Source organism: Anneissia japonica, unplaced genomic scaffold, assembly GCF_011630105.1.
Source record: "Anneissia japonica isolate Jap-2015-1 unplaced genomic scaffold, ASM1163010v1 scaffold288121_len269371_cov247, whole genome shotgun sequence".
NCBI classification, from domain to species: Eukaryota; Metazoa; Echinodermata; class Crinoidea; order Comatulida; family Comatulidae; genus Anneissia; species Anneissia japonica.
The window spans coordinates 97,066-110,838 of record NW_022752873.1 but is presented as its reverse complement, the minus strand read 5'-3'; the positions used below and the strand labels follow the sequence as shown (position 1 = coordinate 110,838).

Below are 13,773 nucleotides of genomic sequence, written 5' to 3'. Positions count from 1 at the left end.
GTTGATTTGTTCAAATATGATGATTAGAAAAGTTGTAAAGAGGTTTTTAGGGGAAAAATTAAGGCAGAATTTTAACCAGTGGTGACTCCAAATTGGCCGGACGTGAAATTTGTTTTGTAGGTTTTTGGTTAAATATTCCGACGGAATATCCCCATCTCCGAACCACACTGATGACATGTAGGTAAAGTATGGGACAATTACTGATTAACGAGAAAAATTAATTATGTCATACCGTGTATATTGGTTGGTGTTTCTAATACAGAAGTGGGATTTATTTAGAACCTAGCTAGTTAGAGAGATGGTGGGCGCCTCTCATAATCGCTTCAAGGCAGTGGGGGCGCACTCACTTATTTATTTTTCACAAGATATGGCAGCCATTGACAGGACGTTACGGAAGGCTAATCAAATTGTGTTTTGCTTCATTTTGTGTCTTAGTTTAATCAGATATGAGTGCAGTGCATTATCTACATATGCTATAGTTAAAGAAGATGAATCAATTACCAATGTCCTACCATCTGGGGCCCTACAGGTGACAGCGGATCAGCTTACCAACATTCGGTTGGTAGGCCAGTACGACGATGTCTCGAGCGTGGTCTGTGTGTTTACTACTGAAGAGATGGAAAAGGGCGAAGTGTGCAACTCAGACCATTCTAAGCCATTTCGCGGTGCTAACGAAAATAATACGGTGGTAATTGAGATTCGTTTAAAACTATTTCAGGATGATGGAGATACTACTTCATTGGATTATTTTCTTTGTTTACAAGATGAAAAGGAACGATTTATACATCAGGGCAGTCAGGCTTGGTTGACAGTGAATGTGGTTCCGAAAGCCGCTAAATATATCCTTCCTCTTGGAGTCCAAATTGTTTGCATTATAATTTTATTACTAATGTCTGGCTTGTTTAGTGGTTTAAATTTAGGTCTAATGGCTTTAGATCCAACAGAGCTTAAAATTGTTCAAAATTGTGGTACCAGTAAAGAAAAGAAATATGCAAAGCGAATTGCACCCATAAGAAAAACCGGTAATTATCTCTTGTGTACATTACTGCTTGGAAATGTTTTGGTAAACACTACTGTCACAGTCTTACTCGACGATCTCTCTTCTGGTCTCCTCGCGGTTTTAGGTGCAACTGCTGGAATTGTTGTGTTCGGAGAGATAGTTCCCCAATCAATTTGTTCGCGCCACGGGCTTGCCGTTGGCGCTACAACCGTGTGGATCACCAAGTTTTTCATGGTATTCACGTTTCCTATTTCATATCCTATTAGCAAATTATTGGATTTTTTACTTGGACAAGAGATAGGAAATATTTATAATAGAGAGCGCTTGCTTGAGTTATTGCGGGTGACGGATGAATTCAACGACTTGCAGAAGGACGAGGTTGATATTATATCTGGTGCATTGAAGTTGAAGGGAAAGAGTGTACATAACATCTGTCTCTTATACACATCTAGATGTGTATAAGAGACAGGTTAAAGGGGATGAGGGTTATTTGAGGAAAAATTAAACGCCCGGGGCTTTATTCGAGGGTGTTTATTCCAAATAAGGGTCTGAGGATGCATTTCAAAGAGCGGGGATTTTTTTTGAATAAATACGCATGTCACTTTGTTACTGGTGGTAAGCAAGTTGCTGTTTTTGTTAGTTTTTGGGGTAGCTCATAGTCCATTGATTTTTTTTTTCACTCACTGTGTATTCAAGTTTGTCATACAGCGTCGTTTGTTGTTAATAATGACGACCAAATGTTCTCTCTTAAGAATGTTAATATAAATATGGCTCTAATTATAATAATAAATATGCTGTTTCTTGCAACATATTAATTAGACGTCTTTCCAAAGTTACTATCCCAATGGCGTATCTAGGAGTCTTGAATTGGGGGTGCTGGTGGGAGGGGAAGGGGGATTCTCGATGATAAGTTAAGGGGGTGCTAACTCGCAAAATAAAGTGATTTCAGGTGCTTTTTAACAAGTTGACCGTGATTTTGGGAGGCGTCTGGGGGGGGGGGGGCACAGTAAAGATGTGTATAAGAGACAGGTGCTAGATGCCCAAAGTAAGCGAAAGGTCCCTGTTCAAAGATTAGATTTTCTTTACCAATGGACACCTCAACTTTTCCTTGTAAAATCAGCACAAAGAAGTCTGCAGGTTTGCCTCTGGTGTACAGGTAAATGTTGTCATCTTTGTGCTCAAGTCGGATGTCACAGATTATGTCTTGTTCCATGAGGCGATGAAGGACATTCTCACTGATTAGTTCAGGCTTGAATGCTTCAATAGCTACAAACAATATCAATAATAATACCAGTGATAATAAGTAAATAATAATAATAACAACAACAACAAAAATAATAATAATAATAACAATAATAATAATAATAATAGTAATAATAATAATAATAACAACAACAACAATATGCACTAAGTTGGACTTAAGGGAATAACTTTTATGTTATTTTCACCTTAACGTCGTTTTTTTAATTGTTCTCTAATTTCTCCATTGTCTAAGTTCCCCTTAAGGTAGGTTTTAGTAACATAATACTGTAATAATAATAATAATAATAATAATAATAATAATAATAATAATAATAATAAAGAGTGTAAGTTAACTTTCAAAGTTATGGTTTAGTTTCTGGAAGCTTTGGACTTAACATCTCACTATCTTCGTCAGCCGTTTGAATGAGGCAGTTAACTGACACGTCAGCATTGATGTTTGTGTGATGTCAAAGATGATGAGATGTCATCTAAAGCTTCCAGAAACTAAACCATAACTTTGAAAGTTAACTTACACTCTTTATTATTATTATTATTATTATTATTATTATTATTATTATTATTATTATTACAGTATTATGTTACTAAAACCTACCTTAAGGGGAACTTAGACAATGGAGAAATTAGAGAACAATTAAAAAAAACGATGTTAAGGTGAAAATAACATAAAAGATATTCCCTTAAGTCCAACTAAGTGCATATTGTTGTTGTTATTATTATTATTATTATTATTATTTTTGTTATTATTATTATTATTATTATTATTTACTTATTATCACTGGTATTATTATTGATATTGTTTGTAGCTATTGAAGCATTCAAGCCTGAACTAATCAGTGAGAATGTCCTTCATCGCCTCATGGAACAAGACATAATCTGTGACATCCGACTTGAGCACAAAGATGACAACATTTACCTGTACACCAGAGGCAAACCTGCAGACTTCTTTGTGCTGATTTTACAAGGAAAAGTTGAGGTGTCCATTGGTAAAGAAAATCTAATCTTTGAACAAGGACCTTTCGCTTACTTTGGGCATCTAGCACTTTGTCAGCCAGGTAGGTCTCACAAATAACTTGTTTGTCAATTTACTTTACGAATGTATGTCTATGTTAGACTACAACAGATGTAATGTATGCAACACTAATGGTGTGTTTCTGCTGAATAACGCCAAAAACATGTTTTTTATAAATGGTTAAACACGGTAATGCCAGCATTAGCAGGTGGGCGGAGCTTAAATGACGGTCACCAACGGAAGTTGTAGCTGATCTTACTTCTTGCGAGCTACAACGCATGCTGCAATAGTATGGTATGATCTTTAAGCATGTCATCCTATTGGTTTAATTTTTTTCTTCGCCCCGAATTTCCCGCGGACGAGTGATCAAACTAATGAAGAGGTCAATTTGGGTCACCGATGGATCATGACTAACACGGTATTGCGTTGCAGCTGAACAGTGTACCACAAAACATGTGTTTTCTGAACGCAAACCCAATAATGAATTCCTGTAAAAACACGCATTTTTAGAATGCATTCCTAACCGTGTTTATGTTTGTGGCCCAATTTCTACTGGGGAAAAAACACATGTTTTTTTTTAATAACCGTTTAAAAACACATGTTTTTTTGCTCAGCAGAAACAGGCCCTAAGACACTAAATACATGTGTACAAGACTGTATGTAAAATTTACAGTATTTGAAATTTCATGTATACATAATATTGTAGATTTCACAGTATACTTGTGCTTATATTCAAATAAATACGGTAAATGTATAAATACATCATTAATCTTATTTATGCATGAAGTACAGTAATTTATAATTGTAAATTGTAATTTCTACTTTAGTAGCACCACAGCAGAATTCATCTTATGTAAAATAATCAGTTGTTCGTCTGTGTCTTTGAATTTGCTTTAAGAATTACTCTTATTGACTTTTACAAATGAATTCATTTAGTTAGGTTCATTAAGTACAGTTATAACCTTCAATTTTATTGATTTATTCAAGCTAATGTATAAAATAGCAAAAGAAACAAGCTACACCTACATGTACAGGTATTCAAATGTGTGGTAGAGTTCATTTTAACAAAAATTAATCACTAAAATGTAATTTACAGTGCAGTATTTAAAAAAAATTATATTAAACTGTGAGACCATAGGTTGGAATACAGTGCACATGCCTGTCAAATTTATTACTGACTCATAAAATAAATACATAAATTATCAGATAAATATATATTGAAAATAATGGTAATTAAGTTAAAATTTAATGTAACATGATACAAAATAAATAAAAGGTCTATAATTACTAACAATTGGTTATTCAGGAATAAAAATAGTCTATTTTATCTAAGAACATAGAATTATGTGATAATGGAAAATAAAGAATAAAAAATAATGTCGCACGTTAATTAAGGTATAATTTGTTAAAATGTTCACATGGATAGATATTTAAATATGGCAAATGTCCATTCTTCTTGTTCTTACCATCACAGCTTCAATGGTCACTACCACTACAAAAGGAAGCACGCAGAGCATCGTGAGTACTACCAGTAATGTCACTGTCCATTACCTACCGGATTTCTCGGTGCGAATAGCTAGTGATGTGCAGTTCTTGCGTGTCACAAGAGCCCAGTACCAAGCAGCACGTGCTGCAACAAAAATGGAGCTGGACAAGAAAGAAGGAAGTGAAAATGTTGCAGATGAAATCTTCAAAAAGGAATGGAAGAAGGTATCAGAATGCGAGGTGTACAACAGTACCAACTCTTTAAAGACCCCAGAGTATGATCGGAAACAAATTTGTGGTTAAGGTGAAAATAACATAAAAGTTATTCCCTTAAGTCCAACTTAGTGCATATTGTTGTTGTTGTTATTATTATTATTATTACTATTATTATTATTATTATTGTTATTATTATTATTATTTTTGTTGTTGTTGTTATTATTATTATTTACTTATTATCACTGGTATTATTATTGATATTGTTTGTAGCTATTGAAGCATTCAAGCCTGAACTGATCAGTGAGAATGTCCTTCATCGCCTCATGGAGCAAGACATAATCTGTGACATCCGACTTGAGCACAAAGATGACAACATTTACCTGTACACCAGAGGCAAACCTGCAGACTTCTTTGTGCTGATTTTACAAGGAAAAGTTGAGGTGTCCATTGGTAAAGAAAATCTAATCTTTGAACAGGGACCTTTCGCTTACTTTGGGCATCTAGCACTTTGTCAGCCAGGTAGGTCTCACAAATAACTTGTTTGTCAATTTACTTTACGAATGTAACATGTATGACTATGTTAGACTACAACAGATGTAATGTATGCAACACTAATGGTGTGTTTCTGCTGAATAACGCCAAAAACATGTTTTTTATAAACGGTTAAACATGGTAATGCCAGCATTGGCAGGTGGGCGGAGCTTAAATGACGGTCACCAACGGAAGTTGTAGCTGATCTTACTTCTTGCGAGCTACAGCGCATGCTGCAATAGTATGGTATGATCTTTATGCATGTCATCCTATTGGTTTAATTTTTTTCTTCGCCCCGAATTTCCCGCGGACGAGTGATCAAACTAACGAAGAGGTCAATTTGGGTCACCAATGGATCATAACTAACACGGTATTGCGTTGCAGCTGAACAGTGTACCACAAAACACATGTTTTCTGAACGCAAACCCAATAATGAACCTGTAAAAACACGCATTTTTAGAATGCATTCCTAACCGTGTTTTTGTTTTGTGGCCCAATTTCTACTGGGAAAAAACACATGTTTTTTAATAACCGTTTAAAAACACATGTTTTTTTGCTCAGCAGAAACAGGCCCTAAGACACTAAATACATGTGTACAAGACTGCATGTAAAATTTACAGTATTTGAAATTTCATGCATAATATTGCACAGTATACTTGTGCTTATATTCAAATAAATACGGTAAATGTATAAATACATCATTAATCTTATTTATGCATGAAGTACAGTAATTTTTAATTGTAAATTGTAATTTCTATTTTAGTAGACCACAGCAGAATTCATCTTATGTAAAATAATCAGTTGTTTGTCTGTGTCTTTGAATTTGCTTTAAGAATTACCCTTATTGACTTTTACAAATGAATTCATTTAGTTAGGTTCATTAAGTACAGTTATAACCTTCAATTTTATTGATTTATTCAAGCTGATGTATAAAATAGCAAAAGAAACAAGCTACACCTACATGTACAGGTATTCAAATGTGTGGTAGAGTTCATTTTAACAAAAATTAATCACTAAAATGTAATTTACAGTGCAGTTTAAAAAAAAAAAATTATATTAAACTGTGAGGCCGTAGGTTGGAATACATTGCACATCACCTCTCAAATTTATTACTGACTAATAATGGTAATTATGTTAAAATTTAATGTAACATGATACAAAATAAATAACATAATACAAAATGTAACATGATACAAAATAAATCAGAGAGAGCAGCTTAGCTCAGTCGGCTAATCTGGTGGTAGCCACTATGTGTGCGCTGAACCGTGGAGATCTCTAGATTCCCGGTTCAATTCCCATCGCTGCCCCTCCTTGTGTTTCAGCTAGAGGGCTGAAATACAAGTTACATAGCGCACCATCTTTTGGATGAGACGTTTAAGCCGTTGGTCTCGTGTGCATCTAAGGCCCATGTGCACGTTAAAGAACACAGTACACTCTTCGGAAAAGAGTAGGGGATTGTCTCCCGGTGTACTGTCCAATCACCACCAGAAGGACCCCACTGGAAATAAGTCTTCTTCTAGACTTTTGTGGGCTATCCTTGGTGTTTACACCGAATAAATCCATACCCAAGGACTATAATTACTAACAATTGGTTATTCCGGAATAAAAATAGTCTATTTTATCTAAGAACATAGAATTATGTGATAATGGAAAATAAAGAATAAAAAATAATGTCGCGCTTTATGGTTAATTAAGGTATAATTTGTTAAAATGTTCACATGGATAGATATTTAAATATGGCAAATGTCCATTCTTCTTGTTCTTACCATCACAGCTTCAATGGTCACTACCACTACAAAAGGAAGCACGCAGAGCATCGTGAGTACTACCAGTAATGTCACTGTCCATTACCTACCGGATTTCTCGGTGCGAATAGCTAGTGATGTGCAGTTCCTGCGTGTCACAAGAGCCCAGTACCAAGCAGCACGTGCTGCAACAAAAATGGAGCTGGACAAGAAAGAAGGAAGTGAAAATGTTGCAGATGAAATCTTCAAAAAGGAATGGAAGAAGGTATCAGAATGCGAGGTGTACAACAGTACCAACTCTTTAAAGACCCCAGAGTATGATCGGAAACAAATTTGTGATCCAAGTAGTAAGGAGAATGTGGTGTAGACTGCACTTCTTTAAAAATCACTGAGCAATAGAACTACAGTATGGTGTTTATATTAAATCATTATATTATTATCATGTCATTTTTACATTCTATAGAGCTTTGGCAAATTTTTTTCTGTAGAGGGCAGCATTCAATAAAATTACCAGTTTTCCTTGGTGGAGTACTGACTGGTGGTACCATAATCTACCTGATTTTTTTACTAAATTGCTTACATCTAGATGTGTATAAGAGACAGGTGGAGGGGAGTTCCAACATTTGGTGCAGGGGCTGCTTTAATTTCCTAGGTCTAATCTTTGTTTAGGCTTAGCATATTTCCTCATTGAACTTTTCGTCAAGAATGCTTGGAATTAATTGTGATCGTGGAAGCAATCTTAAATTTGACTTTGGTTCGGACATTGCAACAATTATGAACTGTTACATTACAATATCTTGATGCCTATAAAATAAAATTTGTCAAATACATCTGTAACTTCCAGGCAGTTAAAAGGTTAAAGTTTATTCATTTATATTGCGCAAAATACGAGAGTCTCTATGCGGAGAACAAGTGAGCAGATGTAACTGAAAAAAAAAGAAAATCCAAGCCAGCACCCAAACTGCAGTATGGGGATACTCCCCAGATGCCCTTGCCAGCCCTAAGCTAAATGCTCATATAGCTCCCCTGTCAGGGCCTCAAGCCACTCAGTTGAGCAGATCTTGGCACCATCACTGCGGTGAGGGTTTAAGTCAAAGACCCAAAAGCTTGAACCCCACAGCTATTTAGAGGTAAAAAGTGATTTTTCTTGACATGTAGGTATGTAGTGTAATTGTACAGTAAGTATGAATGTGTACGTTCATTTTCCATTCAATTACCTGTATTACTAACCACTACTTTAATGAACAGAACCTACCTGAGAGGATGATCTGCTCGATTGTCATTCTCCCACGTGGTTCCTTGTTTAATGTTTTTGAACATTAACCCCAAAAAGCTGCCATGATGGCATAAAAGATAATTTGGTCATCCTCCTAGGTAGCTCCTAATTTTAATAATACAATGTTAAGTCTAAAAGCTGCCTGGATGTAATAGGTTTATTTGAAAATACAAGCCTTCAATGCCATGATTTAAACACATTTTTATAAGTAATATACAGTAATTTGTTGTAATAAGTATCATGGTCTTAGATAAATAATGTGCATTCAAGCTTTTTATAAATTCCTAAATACTGTACTGTAGTAACAAAGATTTCTCAATAACTTGTTATTTCTTTTTAAAATTATATATATAAAATTGTGCAAAAGACCTCAAAAACATGTTGATGATGATAAGATTGTGCAAACAAGCTTAAAAACACTCAATGTATTTATTGCACATGATGTTGAATTCATTGTTTAGAAATTTTTCAACCAACATTATAATGTTGGATGGTAGAATACAACGCGGCCATTTAGGCAACCGCTGACAAGCAGACACTGATTTGGCGAAAATGCAGATGTTAACACCGTTTGACGGTGACTAAATATTGATTTAACCTCGTGCAGTATATCCGGGCTGGAAGGCTGCAGGTCACAAAGTTCACTGATTCCGGTGTCAAAGGCCAAGAGGCGTACTCCGTAGCCAAATGAAGAGCAAATAAGATGCCCTTCAGGGCTCATGCTTAGTTCCTTTATGTAACCTTTGCCATCACTTGGCTCATTTATATGGTAGAGTAATCGTTCATGCTTTAAAGGATTGTTATATCCATGGTATTGGAAGAATTCACGGCCTTCTTCACACAAAGTTATTGTAGCACAGTTTTCTTGAATATCATGGACGCATGTGTACTGAAAAAAGAAATAATGAAAGTTAAAATTTTACAATTTGATCACTAACTCACTAAATATTCAAATAAATATTTACTCACAAACCTCTACATTATCGTTGTCTGTGCTTAACCGTGATATCATGCACCATCCTTGGGGATGAATCACCAAAGACGAAATACTGAACTCCTCCCCTGGGGAACTGTTTGGAAAGTCATTAACAATCTCAACCCGGTTGCGTTTCCGATAAAAAATGTGAGCGTGTTGCCTGCCCTCAGTTGCGTCTGCATGGATGTAATTGTTGATCCCTTCCATGTCATCTGCCAAGTGCGCAAGATTAAGATCGTGGATGATCACGTACATGCTGGATGAAGATGATAGGATCATTTTGGTACCATCAGGAGTGATTCTCATTCTCATTAATGTGGCCAGGTTTAATAAGGAATCGTACAGTGGCTCATTAGTCTGTGCATCATACCTATTAGATAATCAACGTAGAGATAAATAAAATTTGTAAATGTATATATATATATATGGTCCTTTGTTAAAATTCAAGAGAGAAATTTGGATTGGGCTACAGGGGACATGTGGAAGCCACAATGGAACAGTTACCATGGTTACCATGGTCAGTAAACTGGAAGATAATCCCCTAAAGTACCCTGCCTGTATTTCAAACATATATTTTATACATGTGACATTCCTAATAAAACAACCTTCATTGTCAACATGATAAAGACTCCGCACTAACAACAATGCACATTTTTTCCTTCTAGCTTTTATCCACCAAGTGGACTTTATCAGGAGACCTTTTATTATCATTTTCAACATTTATGACAATCATTCTATCAAATTATCATTCAATATCATTATAATCCCATATTAAGATTATATTTTACATACTTATTCTGTAATTGGCAGGTAAAATGAAAATTTTTTAAAAGACATACGTAATTATATTATCAAAAACAATATTAATAATAATGTTGCACAACAGATACAGTAATGCCAGAAGGAAAATGAGATCCAACTAACAAAAAGGAGAATATATTGAATTATAAGTTTCTAGAACCATCAAAATCAATGACAAATAACTTTCTCTAAAAAGCAAATATTGCAAACCTACTTGTTAATATCCCATAACAATACATTGTCATCAAAAGCTGATGAAATCATGAGTTGACTAGCAGGGCAGTATTCAATACTCTTCACCCAATTAGTGTGACCTTGGAATGAACGTACTTTGGACTTCAGGTTACGTATGTCCCATAATGCAATAGTGTTGTCATCAGAACCACTGGCAAAAGTTCGGCTATCAAAAAATCTATAAAAGAAAGAAAATGTGTTGCAGTTTCAATGTTGCCTTCTTGTAACAACTTTGGAGAGCCCTCATTCTATGCTGTTGCAAAGGGAAACATTTTTTTTAATTTTATTTATTTTGTCTTTATACTGAAATAACACTTTCAGTGCTAAGACACTGATTTCCAAAGTGGTTCAGTCTTAACAAAGCAAAGAAAACAATTTAATAAACAAAAATAAAACAATTTCTGAAAATATTGATAATACAATAATTTACATTGGAGAATAATATGCATGGCAGGAAAAAATAAAAGGATATAAGTTATCTTACAAAGGATTTGAAATAGAGATTTTAAAATTTAGAAGTGTCATTGAAGTTTATTTTATTATTACCTGGGAGGTTATTCCATAATTTAGTTTTTTTTTATTTTACTTTATTTTATTCATTCTGGCAAAACAATTAACAATATAAAACATTACATTAGTTGATCTGTAAACCAAAGTTCTTTTACCTTGCATATTATTCCTTGGATGTTCAATTAGAGTATTATTGCTTTGACTTCTTGTACAGTGCGAGTGCAAACAATAATTGAAAACAAAATGTTGAGATAAGTATAATTGAGCTTTGCCCTTTAAACATTTAAAAAGTATTGTAAGTAATTGTCCTGCCCATTTATCAGTAAGTTTGCACCATCCTAAAGGACTTAAAATATCTACAACTGGAGTTTTTATATCAGCAGAAAGTAAAATTCTTCCAAGTTTATGTAAAAGTACAGTACTTGAATGAAGAGAGTTAGAAAGTTTTAACATTACAATTTGACCAGACACACAATAATCAAAAAGAGACATATCTAAAGCATTTGCCAACATTTTAAGAGTATTATGGGGTAAATAATACTTAACACGGCGGATAACGCATATTCTTTTTGAGATATTACATGTAAGTTTGTCAATATGTTCTATGTTAATTTAGGATCGAAAACTACTCCAAGGTATTTGAATGAATCAACCTGTCAATCACAGTTCCGTTATAGGATAAAGAAATTTTAAAAATTTAGGTAAAATTGGAGTATTTACAGTAGGTAAAATTGGAGTATTCCAAACATCTTGAGTTGAGTATCAATTAGTTGCAAATATACATATGTGATGCAGTTAACACAGCCTGTGTGTGCATTTTGAATGCTGCAAATAGTTCTTGAAGTCAGTGAATCAAACAACGCCATAGCCCTAGTACTGTATACTAACGTGATGCAGTTAACACAGTCTGTGTTAACTGCATCACGTTAGTATACAGTACTAACGTGATGCAGTTAACAGTCTGTGTGTGCATTTTGAACGCTGCAAATAATTCTTGAAGTCAGTGGATCAAACAACGCCATAGCCTTAGTACTGTATACTTACGTGATGCAGTTAACACAGTCTGTGTGTGCATTTTGAACGCTGCAAATAGTTCTTGAAGTCAGTGGATCAAACAATGCCATAGCCCTCCTTTCACATGCTGCTACCACCATTCTCCTGAAATGAATGAAATGAATCTATATATTTAAAACATTTAAAAGATGGACAACAAGGTTTGCCAAAATTTAATATTCATTCCATCTTTTAAATAATTGTGACTTTAGAATTATTTTTACTAAAGTATAATATTAATAGTAATATCAGTACATTTACTTTTACTATACTAACTACTATACTGCTGTATGTACTAACTATACTATAATAAGTCAATCACTCTTTGTTAATGTTAAGTATTACAAACTGCTCTTGTAGTAGGCATCAGTTGCTACAAAAGTACATTAGCTGTGCATGCATGCAGATAGCTGCTGCATACACACCAACACTTGTCTTGTCCTAGTTAGGTCATTTATTACTACTACTCTAGGCCTAGTTAGTGACCCAGAGGTCTAGCTAAAGCTGGCTAGGCGGGGGCAGGCCTGTGTGACTTGTGGTAAACCCTACCCATCTGGTGAAAATTCCAAGTTGTAAATTGACCCAAATCCACTTTGGAACGACGTATCCTTGATTGGACCAGCAGACAAATTTCTATATAGTTTTCTTAGAATATTGTCCAGTATTCTACCCCGATCATTGCATAATCCCGTAGTCAGTCTGTGCTTAGGCCTAGGCCCAGTCCCATCATCTGAGCTCGATTCTATAGAAGTGGACACAGCAAGCCCTCTCTGCCTCGCCTGTAACCATTCAATCGCACCAAGCTTTTGATTCGAAGTCTTCAGGCCTAGGTCTAGCTTGGTTGTCATTTCTATGTTATTTATACCACTTCTCTTTCACAATTCAGGTTTTACTTTAGTACTTTTGGGCAAATGCAATGTACAGAATTCTGTCATCGTTTTTTCGCTTTTTCCCCTTTAGGTAGCCTACAAAATATTAGCTGATTTTGGTTCGCGCGAAGCGACATTTTGCTTCAGTTGTTTACTGATCGTACCACGTGCATGTTTTTTGTGTGCACCATGACCTGGAGAGGGAGCTGTGGTTGTTTTGTATTTGTAGCAATTAGAAATACACACTGACTCGGCTTGATTTTGATTTTGATTTTAATTTATTCGGAAAATCACTTAAATACTACAAAATATGAAGACAAAACTTAAAGGTGTAAACTAAATAGATATTTGAAAAAGATTTTCCTGGATAACCCAAAAAAGCTTTGTGGGATTACATTGGGGTCCATATGCCTAATCTAATATAAATAATCTAAATAAATTATAAATATTTCAGCAGTTCAATACGCAATAAGACAATCACGTTTACAATTACAGTATCTTAACTAAAATACTGAATATAAAATAACTTATATTACTTACTTTAAAGAATAAAATCTTTATTGTTTGTTGTAAGTAATAGGCCTATAAGTTTTGATATTCAGTATTTAGTTAGTATAAGCGTATACAAGGGATTTCTTTACACAGTGTCTATTTACAGGACAACATTCGTTCGGAGCTATGCTACACGATGTACCATCACGTCCTTTCTTCGAGCACTATTACCTTTATTTGATTATTTATATATATTTAACAGTGTTAACGACTATCTTGATTATTATTATAATCATATATAAATATATATATA

The 13,773-nt window shown here is 34.6% G+C and overlaps 4 protein-coding genes across 5 annotated transcripts; 3 read left to right on the top strand and 1 right to left on the bottom strand.

Moving 5' to 3' along the window:
• Positions 1 to 367: 367 nt before the first annotated feature.
• On the top strand, positions 368 to 2,243 carry LOC117122366 (metal transporter CNNM2-like). The gene is made up of 2 exons (XM_033267917.1): positions 368 to 1,420; positions 2,121 to 2,243. Exons 1-2 carry the CDS (start codon positions 368 to 370, stop codon positions 2,241 to 2,243), a joined length of 1,176 nt encoding a protein of 391 aa, XP_033123808.1.
• A 21-nt stretch (positions 2,244 to 2,264) lies between these two features.
• LOC117122382 (metal transporter CNNM4-like) lies at positions 2,265 to 7,646 on the top strand. Its single transcript, XM_033267931.1, has 3 exons — positions 2,265 to 3,315; positions 4,747 to 5,055; positions 7,588 to 7,646. The coding sequence occupies exons 1-3, from the start codon at positions 3,120 to 3,122 to the stop codon at positions 7,614 to 7,616; spliced, it is 534 nt and encodes a 177-aa protein (XP_033123822.1). The 5' UTR covers positions 2,265 to 3,119; the 3' UTR covers positions 7,617 to 7,646.
• Positions 5,244 to 7,652, top strand: LOC117122381 (metal transporter CNNM4-like; the record flags this gene model as incomplete). The annotated part of the gene is given in 2 exon segments (XM_033267930.1): positions 5,244 to 5,492; positions 7,279 to 7,652. Coding segments are annotated over 2 exon segments (587 nt in total), but the record flags the coding sequence as incomplete, so codon positions are not given.
• A 424-nt stretch (positions 7,653 to 8,076) lies between these two features.
• On the bottom strand, positions 8,077 to 13,142 carry LOC117122386 (DDB1- and CUL4-associated factor 10-like). Of its 2 annotated transcripts, none has more exons than XM_033267935.1 (5): positions 12,649 to 13,142; positions 12,091 to 12,204; positions 10,517 to 10,714; positions 9,499 to 9,871; positions 8,077 to 9,414 (listed from the first exon to the last, which is right to left on the bottom strand). In XM_033267935.1, exons 1-5 carry the CDS (start codon positions 12,945 to 12,947, stop codon positions 9,004 to 9,006), a joined length of 1,395 nt encoding a protein of 464 aa, XP_033123826.1. In that variant the 5' UTR covers positions 12,948 to 13,142; the 3' UTR covers positions 8,077 to 9,003. The 2 variants fall into 2 exon arrangements, with proteins under 2 accessions (XP_033123826.1, XP_033123827.1); XM_033267936.1 differs by having other exon boundaries at positions 12,770 to 12,903.
• Positions 13,143 to 13,773: the final 631 nt, after the last annotated feature.

Coding starts and splice junctions, on each gene's coding strand:
- LOC117122366 (XM_033267917.1), top strand. CDS start 368: ATGGCAGCCATTGACAGGACGTTACGGAAGGCTAATCAAATTGTGTTT. Junction 1,421..2,120: donor TGAAGTTGAAGGGAAAGAGT/GTACATAACATC, acceptor TTGTAAAATCAG/CACAAAGAAGTCTGCAGGTT.
- LOC117122382 (XM_033267931.1), top strand. CDS start 3,120: ATGGAACAAGACATAATCTGTGACATCCGACTTGAGCACAAAGATGAC. Junction 3,316..4,746: donor TCTAGCACTTTGTCAGCCAG/GTAGGTCTCACA, acceptor TTACCATCACAG/CTTCAATGGTCACTACCACT. Junction 5,056..7,587: donor TGATCGGAAACAAATTTGTG/GTTAAGGTGAAA, acceptor AACAAATTTGTG/ATCCAAGTAGTAAGGAGAAT.
- LOC117122386 (XM_033267935.1), bottom strand. CDS start 12,947: ATGACAACCAAGCTAGACCTAGGCCTGAAGACTTCGAATCAAAAGCTT. Junction 12,205..12,648: donor TTGGAATTTTCACCAGATGG/GTAGGGTTTACC, acceptor CATTCATTTCAG/GAGAATGGTGGTAGCAGCAT. Junction 10,715..12,090: donor GACTGTGTTAACTGCATCAC/GTAAGTATACAG, acceptor TTTCTTTTATAG/ATTTTTTGATAGCCGAACTT.